General features: G+C 34.4%; 1 protein-coding gene across 6 annotated transcripts in view; it reads right to left on the bottom strand.

The window, feature by feature from the left end:
- UBR3 (ubiquitin protein ligase E3 component n-recognin 3) overlaps positions 1-21368 on the bottom strand; it is a 210608-nt gene that overhangs the window by 101342 nt on the left and 87898 nt on the right. For 3 of the 6 annotated variants that reach the window (XM_090280628.1, XM_090280637.1, XM_090280632.1), the window contains exons 19-24: positions 17251-17347; positions 11736-11877; positions 9115-9219; positions 7966-8139; positions 7742-7774; positions 5738-6198 (exon numbers count right to left, since the gene is read on the bottom strand). In XM_090280628.1, the coding sequence (XP_090136754.1) occupies positions 5738-6198; positions 7742-7774; positions 7966-8139; positions 9115-9219; positions 11736-11877; positions 17251-17347 (1012 nt within the window). The remainder of the gene's footprint in view (positions 1-5737; positions 6199-7741; positions 7775-7965; positions 8140-9114; positions 9220-11735; positions 11878-17250; positions 17348-21368) is intronic. The other 3 variants (XM_090280645.1, XM_090280648.1, XM_090280651.1) reach the window with 1 other exon arrangement.

Genomic DNA, 21368 nt, shown 5'->3' with positions numbered 1-21368 from the left:
TAATCCTTTGTATTTCTGTGGTATCAGGTGTGATTTCTCCTCTTTCATTTCTAATTTTATACGGTTATTATTGATAGATATTTATTCATTGTGACTTTTCCCCTTTGTACCTGTGTTCCTCTCCCTCTCTCTTTTTCTTCTTTTCTTTAAAGCATTCCCTTTAGCATCTCTTGCAATGCTGGCTTGGTGGAGATGTATTCTTTTAGTCTTCCTTTATCTGGGAAACTCCTTATTTCACCTTCCATTTTGAAAGAGAGCCTTGATGGGTAGAATAGTCTTACTTGTAGGCCTTTGTTTTTCATTGCTTGAAATATTCTTTGCCATTCCCTTCTGGCTTACAGTGTTTCTGTTGAGAAATCAGTTGATAGTCTTATCGGAGTTCCCTTGTATGTTATTTGCTGTTTTTCTTTTGATGCCTTTAGGATTCTCTCTTTGTCTTTGAATGTTGCCATTTTAATTATGATGTGCCTTGGAGTGGACCTTTTTGGGTTCATCTTCATTGGGACCCTCTGTGCTTCCTTGACTTGCATGATTTTTTCTCTCATCAAGTTTTCTGTCATTACTATTTCAATCATGTTTTCTATTCCATGCTCCTCTTCCTCTCCTTCTTGTATCCCTATGATATGGATATTGTTTTGTTTCATGGTGTCCTGCTGTTCTTGTAAACCTTCTTCATTCTTTTTTCATTTTGTTGCATTGTCTGGGAATTTTTTTTCTATGTTGTCCTCTATTTCACTGATCCGATCTTCTGCTTCATGTAGCCTGCTTTTGATTGCTTCTACTGTGTTCTTCAGTTCAGAAATTGTATTCTTCATTTTTTCCTGGTTCTTATTGATAGTTTCTATGTCCCTTTTTATGCTGCTGTAGTTCTCGGTAAGTTCCTTGCAGCTTCCATGGAGTACTTTGTAGTTCCCCTGTATTTCGTTGTAGTTTTCTTTGAGTTTGTTGAGTTCATTGAGCTTCCTCATTACTATTGTTTTGAATTCCATGTCTGATAGGTTGCTTGCCTCTATTTCATCTACCCCTCCTTCTGGGAATTCCTCCTTTCCTTTCGGTGGGTTGTTGTTCCTGTTTGGTGGGGTGTTATTCTGCCTCCCCATTTTGGGTGGCTGGTCTTGTTCGTTTCTGCTTCTTAGGTTGATCTGCTTTTATTTTCTGCCTTCGTGGTGTGACTTTCTTGTATATAGTTGTTGAGCTGCTGCCTCCAGCTGATGCCACTTGGAGGGGAGTAGTCTTATTAAGAGATTTCTCCTGTAGCCCTGGGGATGATTCTTTACTGTGACCTAGTCCGCTGCTCTCCCTGCTCTTTCTCCAGAGCCAGCAGCCAAAACCTTTTACAAAGTGCCTCTAGTTCACTTCACCCTCCTTTGGCCTCAGCCAGGGGTAAGTGCACTCCCTCGCGCAGGTCAGCGGCAGGTTGACTGGTTGCACACAAGGGCAGGCGGGTCCGAGGCTCTTCTGTGCACTGGCAAGGGGCCGGTAGTGGGTGGACTGTTGCGCACCTGTGCGGGTGGCCTGGGTGTGCCTCTACAGCTCACCTTTAAATATGTACATATACATTTACATTTAGAGTATATACATGAGAATATTTATTTTTAATCCATATATAAAACATAAGAAAACCTCAAATGCAACTGCTTGACACTAGTATTAAAATGTATTTCTATTCTGCTACAACCACAAAAGCCTAGAAAACTGGAAGCTCTAGATAATAAAGACTGTCACCTTGTGAGACTGATCAGAGAGAGAACCCAGTCACACTATGTCTAGACTTGGACATACATAAACAGTGAGTAAATAAATGGGTGTTGCTTTAATCTCCTAAAAATAATGTCTGTCTATACTAGCTTTCTACAGGTTGGTACAAAAGTAATGTCCAACTTTTTAAAATAAAGTTTTAGGTAGTATTTATTAAATTTTTGCCTCTTCTTATAATTTTTGGATGTCACAATGACTAATTTATACCTTATTTTTTCAGATTATCAAAGTATTGTTCATAATCATTCGCAATATTTGCACTCATGTTCGTCCCATATAAAGACCACATTAGAAATGTTTTACTCCATGAGTTTCATAAAGGTGCCAATGCAAGAACAGCAGCAAAGTCTGTTCAGAGCGCTTATGGGGATGATGCAGTGACTGAAAGAAGTTGCAGGAGGTGGTTTTCCCATTTCCGAAGTGGGGATTTCAGTTTGAAAAATGAGCCAAAAGAGGGTCGTCAAAAAACTTGATTCCGAAATGTTGGAAACTGTTGTCACAGAAAACCCCACCATTACCTCTAGGGAATTTGCAGAACAATTTAACGTAGCCCATACAACTGTGCTACGCCAACTGAAAAGGATCAGAAAGGTTTCAGTAGTTGAAAAATGGGTCGCACACAAACTGTCTCCAGAGAATCTGCCAACAGCGTGTTGTTTGTTGTGAATCATTGCTTTTGAGACACCTTCAGGCACCATTTTTAGGTAGGCTTGTTACACATGCTGAGAAGTGGATCCTTTACCATAACGTTAAACGCTGCTGATCATGGATCAGTCAAGGAGGAAGAAGAGTTCAACAACCAAGAGGAGAACTTCATCCAAAGAAGATCATGTTGCTTGTACGGTGGGATTCGGAAGGAATTGTCCATTACAAACTGTTAGACAACAATCAGACAATTACTGCTAATCTTTACTGTGAACAACTTCATCGTTTGAAAGCAGCTTTGAACCAAAAGTGACCCTCCTTAGTCAAAAGAAAGGGTGTCATCTTCCATCACGGCTCAACTCACCAAAAATTTCTTGAAAGAGCTTGATTGGGAAATATTGCTTCCTCCACCATATTCTCCTGACCTTGCTCCTTCTGATTATCACTTGTTTCGGGGACTACAGAACCACTTTGATGGTCTTAGCTTGACATCAAGAGAAGAGGTTGAAAATGAGTTGGAGTCATATTTTGCCTCAAAACCTAAAGAATTTTACAAGCGTGGCATTTATAAGCTAATTGACAGATGGAATGAGGTTCTAGAAAGCAAAGGAGGTTATGTTAACAAATAAATATTTTCATAATCATGGGCTTTTTCATTTTTAAAATAGACCTCGAAATCAGACATTATTTTTGCACCAGCCTTATATAATTTCCGGAAAAGAGTCATTGTTATTTTTACCTTGTGAATTTTTTCTTAATTTAGGTTATTACTTTCTAAAATTGGGCACAGATATGAATAGAGACATAAATAATTTCTGGCAGATTCAATACAACTCAAGAATTTTCCATTACCCCAGAGGTGGAGATACTGAGGTTGCATAATGTTACAACCACCTAAATTTTCCTATTTGTATCTTGTTTTCTGTAGGGTACCATTCTGTGTGGTTTCGAGAATTGTAGCCTGGCCACAAGCTACGCCCCCTGCTCCAGAGGCCTGTAAGACTTGACTGGAAAACTGGGAACATATAGGCAGACACGACTTGAAGGCCACTAAGGAGGTTCCCATGGGAATTAGATTTGAAGAATGCATATTATGCTTTAGAGTTTGCTCTGCTTTTCTTATCTCTTAGTTAACTATAAACACTGTGTAGCTAAAAATGTATGAAGCCTTGCACCTAATGTCAGGATGTTTAACAAATCCTGACACAGACTGGTCACTGTGTTCCTTACAGTGTTATCTGTAAATTAGTAACTGTCAACTGTAATCCAAGTGTCTAAAGCTTATTGATGATTCGTAAGTCTTGACCTTGTATGTCCCATACATACCTTTCTCAATAAAAGGCAGAGGAAAAGGGAGTTCTGCACACTTCTCCACTAGAGAGATTTGCCATCTCTCCTCCCTCTAGACAAAATACAGTGTCCTGGGTAAATTTGTTCTCTCATCCGTGATCCTGAAACCTCTGCTGGACAGGGAGTTTCCCACCGAGCCAGGGAGCTGGAGGCAGACAGCCTTAGTTTTCTACGGAGTTCATCTATTATAAAAGTGATGCTAAGTTTGTCTATAGGTGAGGTACTTGGGAATGGATCATCATTAAGAATTTATGAACTATTCTGCCTTTATTATGAAACTTAATCCCAAATTCAAAATAAATTAAGAAAAGACAATGTGGGAAGCATAGTGAGATTCAAATAGATTCAACTTAATCCTTAGCTGTCTGCTACAGAATTAGTTTCAAGTCCTTGTCAATACCATCACCGCTCAAATGAAACAAAGTCTATTACAAAGAACACCTTAATATTTTTTAGGATATTATTTATTACAACAGCATTAGAGGTTTTGTGAAAATAGCATCTGAACTATAGTCTCCAGTATCATATCTATTATGAGTAATAATCAAAAAATGCCTTTAATCAAATTAAATAAACTTTGACTCACTGAATGTTTATGTTCTTTTTTTAAAAAAAGACATTATTCTATAACCAAAAGATGACCAGTTTAGAAGAGGTTAACAAAATGAAAATTTAACTTATTTTCACCTTTTGGTTTTATTAGATCTTTGAAATTCTAGAAAGTTATTCATTCAAAATCAATGAACTATCAACTAAAGTATGTTATTTATAACAATTCTTATTATAAAGTACTATAAGAAATAAGAACTCTCCTAAATTCTTAATATACTAAAACTTTTGTGTATATTTATAACACAAATTATTGGTTATGAAATCACATCAGCAATAAAGTACAACTATATATGTGACTAAAACTGCTCCTGATACAATTACCAAAGATGACCTCCTAACTATAAGATTAAATGGGACAAAAAAATAAAGATTAAATGGGACAGCCAATCTTATCTGAACTTCTGCAACATTTAAAAATCTTGATAAGTTTCTTCCTTTCTTAACGTCCTCGTGCCTTCTCCAATGCCACTCTCTGAAGTTTTCCTCCTGCTCCACTCTTTCCAATCACTTTTGTAAGTACTCCTTCCTCAGTCACTCCCCTTAATGTTTTTTCCTTGAGTCCTTTATCAAGTGTTCTCACCTCCTTACTATATTCACTCTTCCATATACAAGGCTTTAATTATTATGTATGTCCCCAAATGTGTAACTATAACTCAGAATTCTCCCATGAGTCTCAAATTTATTTGACTGGACATCTTCATATGGATATCCCCCTTAAACTCAGTAATATACAAAACTGAGCATATCATTTTTATTGCTAAGCCTGGGCCGCCTCCTATCCTCCCTTATCTTGGTAAAAAGGAACATCATCCAAGAAAGTTTGTGTTTGTTTTTTACGAATAACATGATTTAACAACATATTAAAAGCAATCTAAAGTTCCAAAAGCTGGAGTCATAAGTATATTTTAAAACATTACTTGTTTAATAATTAATGATTATATATTGGAAAGACTAGAAAGGAATAAAAGGAACTAAAACAATCAGATTTTTATTTTGAGATATATTTTTAATTTTTTAATTTTCTGTTCTCATTTAAGATTGAACTGATAAAAGTTTTTGAAAACAGTAGGAGAACTATTAGATCCCCACAGTAATAACAGAAGTAGCAAAGCAATTTTTCCACAGGGGCCTACAAGTTTAAGGCAGTAATTTAATGTTGGGACCAGAAACTTGTGTCTTCTCATCTTCAACTAAAGCATACTACACACACAAGCACCAATCATGTTTGGTTCTGTTTATCTTACAAAGCAATCAGCTGTGATTAGAGCTGCTAAACATCCAGGTGATTTTAGCCTCAGATGGCCAATAAGGGAAGTTATACCAAATCTTGAACTGTACCATTCATGCTTAAACATTAAAAATAAAAAATTACCTTTCTTCTTTGTCCAATGTTTTCTTCTCTGCTGCAGTGATTTTTTTGGGTGGTACAGGAGGGGTCACTTTTCTACATATCTCTTCAATGATGCGTTTGTTCATTCTGCTTTGCAATGCAGCTTTTAGCAAAATTCTTTCTACTGCAGTTATACCATCTCCATGACTATATTTAGGAATTTCTGGTTGGATTAAAATTTCTATGTCATCAAGCCAAGGAGGATAGTAGGAGTTTTGTTTTCCTGAGAGTTTGTGGTGAAGTTTAATGAGCAAAGACAATATGCTTTCCTTAATTTCCAAAATGGCCGTAGTTAGCTGTGGAGCTGAACCAGGAGCAGACCATTTATTTGAAGTTTTGGGACGAACCACCTGATTTGCTTCACTGCTACTGCGATTGATGATCTCCTGAAACTTCTTTCTACGCTCTGCTACTAAGCTGAAAACTTGAGCTGTACCAGAATTCTACCATTAAGAAAAGAAAGAAAGAAAGAAATCAAGAGAAGTTATTCAGTGTAAAGTTTAAAAACATATAAGTACTACTCTTTCCAAAGGGAATGTTTGGTAGATTTTCTCTTTAAGGAAATATGACCCTTCAACTCTCTTTCTCAAATGTACTTAGTCCCACTCAATCGGAAAACAACAACGAGAAGGAAAATTATCAAAGATAACACCTCTTTTGCAACCTCCTGGGCCTATCTTCCAGAGTAAAGAGACAAGGCTTCAGTAGTATCTATAATCATACTGAAGAGGAATTATAAACTAAGTTCCTCATCATTTTAAAGGAAGAAAAGCTGCTCTACCCAACATTCATCAAGAATACTATACTAACTTTTAGAAGAATGCTACATTTTCCAGTTAAGAAAATTATAAATTAATTTTTTTCTAAGTTAATTAATCTGAACTGCTAATTTCATTTGTAAGAGACTTCAATCATTTGAAAATTATTTCTAACATATATGCTTAAAGTTACTAACACGAAATACAAAGATGACAAATCAAATTGATCTGTTTCATATTTGAATATCACTATAATTTGTTATTTGAACAGATTTTAATGATTTTCCTCAATTTATTTTCTAAATAGCCTTTTTGCTAAAGTAGTCAAACTGCATTAGGGCTCTCAGAAATAGTCTTTTAATTAAGATAAAAGTCAGCTTAATGGATTTCATTAATTTTTAAAGCAAGAATAGAAAGAATGCTCCAATATTAGTTGAGCTTTTATGAGGTAAATTATAATATATATTATTTTTCAACATCTAAGCTGCTTTTCAAAGTACTCTCTACCAGCATAAAAGACAAAAGCTGCCTCTTATAAAGATGCCAATATTTTAATCAAAATTATTAATGATATTCACAGGAAGAACATATTGTCAAAGGCAAAGAAAGCTCCTACAAATGGACTCTATTATGAGAAATGTCTGATTAAATGTTCTCTACTCACAAAAATATAGACTGTAAGAATTAGAGATGTCACTTCAAGATATTTCATTTCTGCTTTTTAAAAATTAATTAAGCTACATGCAATAAGAGAGCTGATTTTCAAAATGAGTACAAATATACAATATATGGAATTTAATATTTTGGGGCTTATTTTATCAGTTAATTAATTGCCATAGAAGCAAAAAAAAGAATTATAAATGATCATGCTGCCAGCAATTAAAGCTTAAATTTATTTTGACTTAGGAAACATTTATTTTTAAGATGTTAGTAACAATGCTAAATATAAAGAGACCCCAATGTACTGCTTATAATTGATCTAGAATACTTATAACACTACTAAGAAAAACCCACTATTAAATAAACTCAATATTATTTTTAAGTTCAATAATATAAATTTCTTTAAAATTATGTATAAATCACTATACAAAACACACAGATTAAAGAAACATTTTTAATTTAAACATATTAATTAAACATACATATACACACAAAAATACTTCAATGTTTTTCCACATTTCCAGTTAAAGCCATATTGCTAGTTAATGCAAATATCATATACATCTACCTCTCTTTGAAGAACTTTAGGTCGTCGTGAACTCTGGCAGATTAAAGGAAAAAGACAGGTGAGGCAGAAGTTGCTTAGATATATCAGAGGAAATAAAAGACAACTTATAGTTATCTAAAATCACATTTACTTTTCTTCTGGATATCACAGGATGATCTAAACAATATATCTATCCCAATATAACATAATGCCTTTCCTTTTTTCTTCCTCTCTTCTACACTTACTTGTAAAGAACCCAAGCTATCAGAGCTGGTACTTGCAGGTGAGTCTCTCTTCACTTCAGGAGCGGTCTCTGGAACTCTCACTCTAACATAGTTTATAAAGTGTCGCATGTTAGATACTAAATTACTGCCAGGAAACCAGCTGTCATGACAACGTTCTGGTCCACACACTGATGCCTAAAATATAGACATAATGAATATCAAGTCAAGTCAGGTTGAAGCTACAATGGAAATATAACAAGCTCAAAGAATCATCCACTGTCTGTTATATTCCTAAATCCCTATAGCCTCATCCACAAATTATAAAGTGCTAAAAAACCAAATTCAAACACAAAATACAAGAATAAAGTTCTCAACATTAATATAGGTAAGTTCAATGAAAGTCAGCTAAATTTCTCCTGAAAAAGACACTTTTCAATCTGAAAATACTAACAATACAGAATATTTTTCCTCACCCATTAGTAATTACTCATCATATTGCCAAATAATGGTAATTTGGGCTAATTGTGGAAGAAAGTGTGAAAAACCAACTAAAAGTCTGACCTAGTCTTAGAGGAATCTTAATGATCCTTTAATATCTATTGAAGAATATATGTTGAATCAACTTAGATTACAAAGTACTACCTAGTTTTTTCACTTGTTTGTTTTTTGCTGTTGTGTTGTATTTTGTCTTTTTTGGAAGGAGGGAATGAGGATATCTTATATTTTAAAATCAATTTGTAGAAACAATGCTTTTATGGAATAATACTTCTAAAGTCCTAAAAGACTGTAACTTGTATACTAAGTACTTTAAACTTTCTCCCATAAAGCAATATTCACTCCTTAACTTAAAATCTTTACAAAAAATATTTGCTACTCAAAAATAATCCCTAATCAAATTATTAGACTTTCTAGACTGGAGTATTACCAGTAATCAATGTTATTAGCATAACACCAAAAATTCATTAACTACTTTTCTCAGATTTATATACAATTAATTTACAAATTTCAAATTCAATAATTCCATGATTTTGAAGATCAAAGGGGCCTTTTCCAGTTCTTAAGAAGATCATATGTAAGTATGATGATTTCATATATACATTTCAAGATGACATATTACCTTTATTAAGGCATGTTATAACTTCAGTATTTAAAATATAAGGAACTATTTACCTCTTCATCTGATTCCTCGTCAGTTGAATTTTCGAGTCCTAATTCAATCAGGTATAAAACCATGCAGAGGACATGTTCTGATAGATTTTGATGATCCATCAAAATCTTTAAAAAGGGGAAAAAAATGGCTCATACTTACTTTTTTCCACAAAATATATTTCATTTAAATATCCCAAAATATTTTAATGTCATAGATAAAAATAACAAATATATATATATAAATATATAGAATGGTAAAACATGTAAGTAAAGCTACATTTTGGTGAAAAGACAAACTAAAACCAAAACACAGTTTCCCTTGCAAGATTATATGGTACGCTAAGCAGTATCTAGAAATAAAGAGTTCACTGATTTTCTAAAGGTTAACACATTAAACAGTCCTCTAAAGCCATTATCATAAATATACTAGTACCTAAAAAAATAATTTAACAAGAATATTTTATATCCTAATTTGCTGACACTCTTCTGATGACAAGGATATCAGATGAATAAGTTTGTTAGATAAGATAATTCATGCAAATGTGTTTAGCATAGCACTTGGCATATAATTGGAAACACAATAAATGAGTATGGAACATAATGTTCTTAAAATCTATCTCTAAAATTAAAGTTCTGAGCCTGAGTATTTTGTGTAAATGTACATGTTAGTGTGTGGTTTATATGGGTGAGAAAGGAAAAAGAAATGCAAATGGTTAGAAAGACGCTTCTCTCAGGAAACATCAATAAATCTGATCTTATGCATGGATTACACAGTACACGCCTTACACATCTTATGCAGATTTCGGGGCTAACCTATACCAATCACTCATTCAATATGATGCAATAAACTAATAACCAGAATGGAACGGCAGCTATTATGTTGTCCTCATTGTAAAAAAGGCATCTAGCCAAATGATAGAAGGGGTAAGAGGAAAAAGTTCTGCAGGGAGTGAAATTGTCAGCTGAAGGTGAGACTGCAGAGAGAAAAAAAAAGAACAGCATAGACTGAACCTAACAGAAACTGCCCAAATGGCTGGGGGAACTCAAAAGGACTTAAGTCACTTAGGAACTAATCTATTGTGACTAAAAGAATAAAGATTTTAAATGCACTTACTTTCTAATGATTATTTTGACTACTGAGAAGGCTTTTTCATTCATCTTTTTGTGGCAGAGTGGTGAGGAATGTAGACTTTCAAAACCTTTTAAACACATGATTTTTTAAAACATAAATTCTGTTTATATCTAACAATTTGACCTTCAGCAATAGACTCCAGCCTTGTCTCATTTTTAAAACTGGAATAATAGTCCAGAATTGTTGTGAAAATTGCATGAGTTAATATGTGTGATTTGCTTAGTACAGTATCTAGCAATCGGTGTTGAACAAATAGTAGATGGTAAAGATGACGGGAGGAGCAAGAGCAGCAGTAGGAGGGGGCTGAAGGCTGGAAGGCAATAGAGAAGTCATCCTTTCTAATCCACTGTTTCATAGATGGAAAACCAAGCCTCAGCCACACACTCATAGAGTGTAAGCAACACTAGAACACAGATTTCAGTCTCCCAATGATTACCTGTCATTACTATGCTGCCTCCTCTTGGTAAATAAAACATGACTTTTATAAGTAAAATAAAAAATTGGTCATAGGGTAGAGTTGAAAAGAATGGGAGGATACAAAAATCCAAAAGCATTACTTCATTACATAGTGAACATTAAGAAAAAACTGAAGTGTCTACTTAACTAAATTTAATATATATTTTCTTAAATAATTAAAAATTGTGTATATATAGTAGTTGGAAATAGGCATAACAAACATGCTCCATTTTCTTTTTATGCCTTTTAATTTTTCAAGTTCTAGTAAGAATAACTTTTTTCTATCAAATTGTATGTCTATTATTTCTATAATTACTTTATAAATATCTATAGTAATTTTACCTATATAACATGAGTATAGCTCTTTTGTCTTTACTCTCTTATCCAGATTATATCATAAATATGCCTATTGTATATAAATATACACATACTCCACAATATTATGCATGTAATTTTTTAGTACACAATTAATGTAAGCCAAATAAAAGTCAGTACTATGTGAGAAGACCCAATAATAAAACAAATTCAAGGTAACAAAAAAGTTTCATCTTTTGTGTTTCTAGGGTCTATAACAAAATCAAAATCTTAATAATGTCACATAGGAATACTCCATGTCACATTCCTGATCAGACTTCAAAAACCCAGAGAACAACTTTAAACACAGGGTCACTGGCCCCTGTGGTTGTCATCTTAGTTTTGTCATTATAGTGGATACTGGTGACTGTTTGGTCCCTGGCAGTCATTCCAATCCTCCTGTAATCTCACCATATTTCACTTCTTGTTCTACAGAAGCCATAAATAAACATTTCTATCTGAAACTGAATAACATGAATAGTTTCCCACAAAGAATGGTATAGCTATTTCATTATTTTTAACTTAGAATTCACATACATGTGATTATAACATACCCTTAGACATCTCAAATATATAAATAATAAATACACTTTGCTTTATAAATGGTACTTTTATGTAAACATTATCCTTTAGCACTTTTATTTGAAAATTATGGAAATAAATTCTAATCCGAGTCTTTCTATTCAAATTACTACTGTACCTTGTAAAGCAGAGTGAATAGCACAATGTGTAAAGTTTTACAGTGCAAAAGTCTCATGAGACCTTTATAGCTGGGATGGAGTGGTGTCCTTTTCTTATAGGGAGGCCAGGGATTTCCAGGGAATTTTCCACTCTGTTTTAAACTGTAAAAATAAAACAGAGCTAAAATTAGATGAGATGCAAGATTAAACTGTAGTTTAAATAGTGATTTACAGATATTAATTTTTGTCACAATTTAATATGCAGTACTATTTTTTTATCCTCACCCAAGGACAAGCTTATTGATTTTGGAGAGCAGGAATGGGAAGGGGGAGTGAGAAACATCGATACGAGAGAGAAACATCAGTTGGCTGCCTCTTGTATGAGCCCCTACTGGAGGACTGAACCCGCAACCTAGGCATGTGCCCTGACCGAGAATCAAACCCACAACCTTTCAGCTTACAGGACGATGCTCCAACCAACTGAGCCACATCAGCCAGGACTATGCAATCTAATTGCAGCTATTCTCTCCATAATGAACATTATTATTGCCTTTCATAACAGATAAAAATGAGTAGAGTTGAAAACTTAAGAAAAATATGAATATACTGCCTTTCATAATGGATAAAAATGAGTAGAGAGATTTGAAAACTAAAGAAAAATATGAATAAGAAAATGTTAACAAAGGAAAACAGAAAGAATACAAAGAACTAAGCAAAAAAAAAAAAAATCTAGTTGCAACAAATGAACAAAATAGATTACCTAAGAGTTCTCCCACTACAGCTGGGAAAGCTGGATAAAATATAAAATATAACCCTTTGAAGGCCTATTTGAAGTCACATAAAAATAAGTAGACTTCCCCCAGGTACCAGGGCAAAAAAATTAACAAGCACTAACACTGTGTTTGCCAATGGTTTTGAAGTCTTTGGGCCAGCAGATCTCAAGGTGTTAGACTCACACAACAAGGCTCAGAGGTGGAACTAAGCTCCCACATAAAGCTGAGGCCTTTGAAAAGCTTTACTCTCAATGAAATTCACAAAGAGAATAAGAGTTCATCTTTTCTGTGATGGAAAAATAACAGACTCCTGAGGAAGATAATAATTATGAACTTATACGCAATAATAGCAGACTCAAAACACAAAAGGCAAAATCTAAGAGAATTATACAATCAACAAATCTACAACCATAATAAAGGATATTAACATACTTCTAACAGAAAGCCCAAGAAAAATGAACTGGTAAGGATTTGGAAGATTTTTAATGACACAATTAACAAGCTTGAACCAAAAACAGAATTAGAGAATACACATAATTTTAAATGCACTTAGAATATTTATAAAAACTGATGAAATAATAAGATGCAAAGAAAATCTCAACAAATATAAAAAGAACTAACATACAAACCACAACCACTCATCATAAAGCAAATAAAACTGGAAATCATTTAAAAGATAACCCAAACCCCCAGACATATAGACATTTTAAAACACTATGTCCAAATCACCCCTATAGTAAAGCTCAAAATCTACAAGCTCCACCAAGGCACTTGTAAAAGTTCTTCATAGCAAGCAGCTAGAATTAACAGACATCTGAAGAGTTCCTCTAACATGGAAGCGAGACATCAGACAACAGAAAACTCAACTTAGAGTAAACAGATATTATGTAGGTGGAGGGAGAGCCTTAAAATTGTTTTTAATTAACTACCAAAGAAATTAGTCGCATATATGAGTCAAGGAGATGTTATGAAATTGTTTGCATTAAAAAAAAAGTTTCTTCCCTGGCTGGTATGGCTCAGGGAATTGAGTGCCAGCCTGCGAACCAAAAGGGCTCCAGTTCAATTCCAACTCAGACCACATGCCTGGGTTGTGGACCAGGTTCCCCACGTGGGGGTGTGCGGGAGGCAACCGATCAATATATTTCTCACACGTTGATGCTTCTCTCCCTCTCTCCCCCTCCCTTTCCTCTCTCTAAAAAGTAAATAAATATAATCTTTAAAAAAACAACAACAAAGGTTTCTATATAATAGTTTAGTGGCTATATAGAAACATAATTTTCAAAACAATATTGATAAAATATTTCAACTATTCTATTTTGTTTAGCATAGAAAAGCAATTTTTAGTTTTTATTTTGTTTCTTTGTTTGCTTTAATCACTAGCCCCTAAATATGCAGCACCTACATTAATAAAGTGTTTCAAAATAAAGGTTATATATTTGTACAAGGCAGCAAGTAATACATCATTTTGACTGCTCTTTTCAAAACCATTAATGGAATAATGCAAATGAAAAGCTACATGACAGCAAAAAATATTTTAAGTGACTCAAACCGACACCTAATTATTGACTAGTTTGAGACAAAAATGATATATATAAACTCATACATCATACTTTCAAACATGGGCGAGCAGCCATTAGCCTTTAAGATGGAAGATGGGAGGCAACAAAAATAACAGAAATTAGTTTAAAAATTTTACTTTCTGGATGAATTTAAAACAACCACTGTATAAAAACCATGTTTGTATTTTGCCAATGGCCTAGACAATAGTTCTAACACTGCAACTAACAAATATATTTCACTGAACTTCTCTGGGCCACAATGTCCTCAAATGCAAAATATACCACTGAATTGAATGGATGGCTTTCTAAGTGTTGGTTTGTTTTGTTTTCCTTTAAAAGCTGGCCTGCCATTAAGAGGTATTGGTTGGGATGAGTGGGGAACAGGAAGAGTCACACCACCATTCCCTTAGGTCTCTTACTCTTACCCAACCCATTTTCCCAGCAATGGCTCCCAACACTTCATAAAACCTAGATAAAAGATCCTGAAAGCCTTTTCCAGCAATAAGATCCTAAGAGTATGAACATTTAAACATCACATAAAGAAATGGTTTATTTTCACTTAAATTCTCAGGACTAATTTAAAGAAATTTACCTTTCATTCATTTGGCAATTACTAATTGCCTACAAACTGCCTAGCACTAAGCTAGATTCTGAGGACATAATAGTTCTAATTTATCCAATCATTTTTCACTATTACCCTTCAAAAGATCTTTCTACTGCCTCCTTGCATATAAGAAGATCACACTCAGAAAAATCAGTTTAACCACACTTCGTCCCTTAAAACTAAAAGAAAAAAAAATGACCAATAGCCACATAATATTAAATACTACAATTTAGGGTTATTTCCCAGTTGTGCTCTAATGAGAACTAAAAAAGTCCATTATACATTCAAATGATACAGCAAATAAAAAGAGTTAAAGACAGCAGATGTTATATCTCACATACAAAATAAATTTCAATAACATTTAGGTTTTATATAGAAACACATTTCTTCTTAGGTATGACATTTACTTTACACAAAATGTTATTAGTAAATATAACAGATTGCATATAAATTTTCAGATTAATCTACAATAAAATAATTAAAAGTTTTAGTCTGAAAAAAGTTTTATTCTGAAGCTGGAGTACATTTATTTGTGACCTGGTATTACTGCTTTATTTAAATACACATTTCTTTTAAAACAAAGATTTTCAAACTACCAAGAAACACCGTATCACTTCAGAAATATTTCTAAAAAACTATAAAGATATGGTACAGGATCTCAAAAGCCAAATGGAGGAAATGAAAGAGTTAGAAAAAATGGACAGCAAAATGAAAAAAAGGAAAAATTAATAAAAATAGCTCTAAGGATGTGGTTTTCTCTATGTGGAGTTGTTTTAAGCCAAAATATGATACAGCTTTAAACAACTAATAAACAAAACAGATTAAAAAATACAATATAACCTGCAAACAGAAAAGATTACCTGTATGTCAGTATAGTTCTAACTAGGATTCTCAACCTTAACACTAATGACATTTGGAACTAGATGATTCTTTGTTTGGTGGGCAGACGTAGCCTCTACTGGATATCAGCAACAACCCTCCCAGTCTTCAGAAAATGCCAAACGTCCATGAGGACAAAATTCACCCCTGGTTGAGAACCACAGGTCTAAATAAGCTCAATTAAAAGTCTGCTATGTGAAAAATAAAAGATGCAATTCTGTTTGCTTTACAGAGGACCTAGCATATAATAAGCATTCCATAAATGTGTATTGTTAAATTATTTTGCCTTTAAAATGGATTACATTAAGTGTTTAGTGACTTTCAAGGCTTTGAAAGTTTCAGCCCAATCCCAGTCCAAATTTCTATTTATTACAAAGTAAAAGAGAATAATAAAATTTACTATTCTTTTAATTCTTATTTAATATTCAGATGACCAGCCACCACTACTGCCCCCTGATTAAAAGGCAGAGCCACCTAAGACAACAGTATTTATGAAGGCCACACTAGGTTTTTCCATACTAATGCTTACTATCTTTTCATTTTTCAATGTGAAGCATTCAAATTATTTGTTCAACAAACATATTCTGAAAGCCTACTATGTGCCAGCACTGAGAGAATAACTGAAGACATAAAGGAGATATACAGACAAAAGTATGTTCCCTCAAGAACGAAGAGTCTAGTAAAAGCCTACATGCACTCAAACAAATAGTTACAGAACCACACGATCAGCACAGAACGGGCACCACTAAGAAAGCAGAGAGAGGAGAACCCCACACTCTCCCCACGGGCTTTAGAGAAAGGTAGGGAGAGATGCTGATGGGTAAACTAGGCTTTGTTTTTTTGTCTTGTTTTGTTTTGTTTTGTTTTGGGGATTGTATGCTAAGATTTGGCATTACAAACTTTCTTCAGATATATTTGTGATGGATCTTAAATTCAACATATCTCTATTATTGATCTTAAATCCAACATTCTCTTGGTAAAATAGAAGTTTCAGTTATACCTAACACATTTATACTGATAGCTATCTGGACAAATATTTTCTCAAAATTAAAGACATCTGTATCATTTTAAACTTGTTTTTTACATGTTTAACTTAAGCTTTAGAAAATCACAAATAAAAGATGATAACCTATGATGTTCAGAAATATAGTATTACTGAGGTTTAAAAATACATTAGAAATAGTCTATAGCAAAATAACATAAAAAATTGAATTCATTAAAAAGAAATCCTTCAAAAATTTATTTTCTGCAGTCATCAACATTTTAAACTACTTTGTTAAATATTTACAAGTAAAATTCATTTTACTCTGGCTAGTTTCTCAGTATTGCCACATTTTTGTACATATCCATCATCTCTGATGTCACACAATTTTATTCTCTTAACTTGTGCCTCCTCTAGTGGTTTAAAAGTAGAACAACACAAAACCAAGGCTTGAATTCCACTGGTCAAATAGCACCTAAATAAGTTTGTTATTGTTTGACCTATGTTAATATATGATATTTTATAAAATTTATTTTCATCATATTAAAATCAGATTTTGGATTGAAATCTTGAAAACACAAATTTGAGTCAGATTATTTTTTAATCTTAAAATATTTTTCCTCTAAAGATTGAGAAGATACTTTAATGAGAACATAATCAACATTCATGTTATAGTTGAAATTTTTCTATATAAATATAAAATATCCATTATTATACTAATCAATATAATTAACTTACAATGCTGTATATCTGTCCATTGCAGACTGAACATCTCTACGGTAAACTGTCCGAAGAATGACCATGACGGGGTCAAACTCCTGATCCCAGACTTCAGCTATTATTCGAAAGAAAGTAGAAACAAAACAATGACTTTATTTCTTAAAAGTAAATCTCTACTGACCAACACATTTAAGTATATTTAAATTTTAAAAGATGGGATATTTTAATTTAATATTTTTGCCCTAATAAACTTGATGTTAATATTTTCTAAATCAAAGATCATAATTTCCTCATTATGAATGTTGTCTTAAGTTCAACAAAAACTAGTGAGTAAAAATTTTTATAATATGATAATGCATCACCATAAAAGCCTAGTTCATTGGACAATTTTTTTGTAAACTGTCAACTAGAAAAAAAAATACAATTCGTTACAACTTTTGAATACAATTCACCAACACTTATGGTATTGATACATTGAAATTAATACTGATCTTACCTTCTCCATAATTAGAAACCACTATCCCTTGTGTGCTGAGTGTACAATTGGTGGTATAGAAGGTGATTTTAAGTATTAACTGTACAAACCTTTTTATTTTAATAATTATATATCAACATGTATTACAAAATTGTACATTATAAATAAAACCCATGATCTCACTAATAATGATGCATAGAATAAGGCAAAGTTTAAAAAATTAATCTATTCAAGAAAATACAGCATACTAAGTATATAATAATGAAAATGGTATTTAGATGTGGTAAAAATCTACAACACGACCTGAGAATAATAATTTTAGAAACTGCTACCTCTTTCCTAGATTAAGTTTTTTCTCCTCTCATTCTCTCTAGCAGAATTCTCAACATTTGAAAACATAGTAAGAAGCTTGAGCTTCTCCCTACAAATAATTCCAACTTTCTGGCATAAGAAACTTTTAACAATTGTCCCTATTTTCAAGTAACATGCTATTCATCTTAAATCATCATAAGTATGACTTAAGATCCTTAAGATAGTCCTTCACAAAGACTTTTGTTATTATTTCCTATTACCATTTATCGTCCTTCACTTTTAACTCTAACTAATTTGAAAAGTTAAAATGCCAATCCTTTTATCAGAATTATAAATCCATAACAATGGAAGAAAACTTTAGTGTTTAACTAGTTCATCAGGCTTCGAACAATGTTCCACTGGAGCTGAATTTGCAGAGGTTTAATAGGGGCCACTTTAGGAGAAAGGAGATGGCAAAACAGACAAGCAGCTATCTCTGCCCACACGGAGTTTGACAAGAGTAGGGATGCTCTTACCCGTTTTGTGTTAACAGATTCATCTAAGACTTAGTTCCCCAAAATTAAAAAAGGTTTACTTAATCACTTTTGAAAAGCTTAAAAACCACTCATTTCACAAATAAGTCAAATCCAAATCCACTTGGCAGCTTATCTAAATTTTAGATACAAAACAGTTGTCTACAACAAAGGAAAACTATTTTTTTTAAGTATACTTTATGAATTATGTTGTTACAGTAGTTCCAATTTTTTTCCCCTTTGCTCCCCTCTGCCCAGTATCCCCCTTCCCTCCAGCAATCCCACCCACCTTAGTTCATGTCCATGGGTCGTGCATATAAGGTCTTTGGCTTCACTCTTTCCTATATTATTACTAACTCCCCCCTGTCTATTTTGTACCAATCAATTATGCTTCTTAATCCACAATATCCCCATTTCTCCCTCTCCCCTCTCCCAGCTGATAACCCTCCAAATGATCCCCATACCTATGATTCTGTTCCTATTCTGGTTTGCTTAGTTGGGTTTTGTTTTTATTTTTTAGATTCAGTTGTTGATAGTTGTGAGCTTGTTGTCATTTTCGTGTTCATAGTTTTGATCTTCTTTTTCTTAAGTAAGTCCCTTTGACATTTCATATAATAATGGCTTGGTAATGAACTCCTTTAGCTTCACCTGGGAAGCAATTCATCTGCCCTTCCATTCCAAATGATAGCTTTGCTGGATAGAGTAATCTTGGTTGTAGGTTGCTTTTTATCACATTGAATACTGCTTGCCAATCCTTTTCTGCCTGCAAAGTGTCCTCTGAGAAATCAGCTGATAGTCCTATAGGCACCCCTCTGTAGGCAACTCTCCACCTCTCTCTTGCTGCCCCCAGGACTCTCTATCTTTCACCTTTTGCATCTCAATCATGATGAGTCCTGGTGTGGTCCCCTCTGGGTCCAGCTCACCTGGGACCTTCCATGCTTCCCAGACCTGTATGTCCATCCCCTTCGCTAAATTTGGGAAGTTTTCCTCATTTTTTTCTATTCTTGCTTTCTCATTCTGCACTGGTGGACTGTTTTTTTCTTCTTTATGTTCCAAATCATTGATTTGAACTCCGGTTTCCTCCCCTTCACCATTGGTTTTGTGTGGATTTTCATTCGTTTCACTCAGCATAGCCTTCACTTCTTCCCTTATGCACTTGCCATACTCAAGCATATCTGGCAAGCCTGTGAGCATCTTTATCACCAGTGTTTTGAATTCTGTGTCTGTTAGGTTGTCTATCTCCTCATCAGTGAGGTTGGCTATCTCTTCGTCGCTTAGTTCTCCCACTGGAACCTTGATCCATTCCCCTCTTTGGGCCATACTTCTCTGTCTCCTCATTCTGACAGGCTCCCGTGTTTGATTGTCTCCGTGTCCCAAGTAGCGCCGTCGCTCCTGTTACGCGTTGTAAGCGGCAGAGCCGTAGGGATTCCTCAGTACAGGGCGACCTGTTTCACCACGTTGTTGGGGAGGGGTCCAAGAGGGAACAGTGCTGCCTGCCCAGCATTCGCCCCTTTTCCAGGTACCTCTCCCACTTCCGCACTGGACTAGTGCCCCTTTAGCTGCTGCCCTGGCTGTCATTCCCAGAGTGGGTGGGTCTGTGGATGTTCTAGGACTGTGGGGGCCCTTCAAACAAGTGGACTCTGCTGAGACCAGCAGTTTCTGCCTCCACCCCAACCTCCACTGGTCTGCATAGTCAGAAGCAATGAGGCTTGATTTTCCCTGGTGGTGGGACCGTGAGCTGCGATGTCTGGTGAGGAGTTGGGAACGCTCCCCAAGTGCCCCTCCTGACTTTTTAAAACATGTGACTGCACTTTCTGCTGGCCTGCTGCTGCCACCACCACATTGCATCCTCTTCGCCCTGTCTCCGCGCCCTCCTACTTGTCTGGATGAGTATTTCTTCTTTATATCTTTGTTTGCTGGACTTCCATGCAGTTTGATTTTCTGGAATTTCTGGTTGTTTCTAGTTTTGAGGTAGCTGTATTCCTTCTTAGTTGTGGAGGGAGACACAGCGTGTCTGTCTACGCCTCCATCTTGACCGAAGTCTCTAAAGGAGTCCCAGAAAACTACTTTTTTCCTTTAATGGAATATAGTCCAACCAGAGACTCTGGAATGTTCTTTCTACTAAAAAATCCCACACAATAAGACTTACTCTGCTATGTTTTGCCAAGCATAGTTCATGTTATGTACAACTTCAAAGTGGGCATCAGTTTTTCATTTAGACAATGAGTGTTCAGGGGACCAAGAAGCATGCAACTGCTACTTCCTCCAAATTTTAAATTACATTAGTGAAAATGTGAAATTTAAAAAAAAAAAAAAAAAAGGCTATGAACCAGGACTTCACCTACTTCTGGCTCTTGTCAAACATGTCATCTATGAATCCAAAGGGAAAAATCTTAGAAAACCACCACTCAGGAAAAGGATTCTATGTATTTATATAGGATCAAAATGTAAGAAAACGTTTCAGCATTCTATACAAATTTTAACTGTTTAAAATTAAGATTTGGGTAGTGAGAACAATTTCCAAATCAAATTAGAATGGAAATACATTCAAAATGCTTTAAAATATATTTTATTGATTATGCTGTCACAGTTGTCCCGATTTTTCCCTCTTTGCCTCCCTCTGCCCGATACCCCCATTCCCTCCAACAATCACCACCCTTAGTTCACGCCCATGGGTCATGCATGTTAAGTTCTTTGGCTTCTCCATTTCCTATATTGTTCTTAACATCCCCCTATTTTGTACCTACAAATCTGTACTTCTTAATTCCTACACCTTTTGCTCCATTATCCCCTTTTCCCCCTCCCAGCAGATAACCCTCCAAATGATTCCCATATCT

Source organism: Furipterus horrens, unplaced genomic scaffold (assembly GCF_987537825.1).
Source record: "Furipterus horrens unplaced genomic scaffold, mFurHor1.1.pri manual_scaffold_1, whole genome shotgun sequence".
Taxonomy (NCBI): domain Eukaryota; kingdom Metazoa; phylum Chordata; class Mammalia; order Chiroptera; family Furipteridae; genus Furipterus; species Furipterus horrens.
The sequence above is the reverse complement of the archived record's forward strand: the minus strand, read 5'-3'. Positions and strand labels throughout refer to the sequence as shown.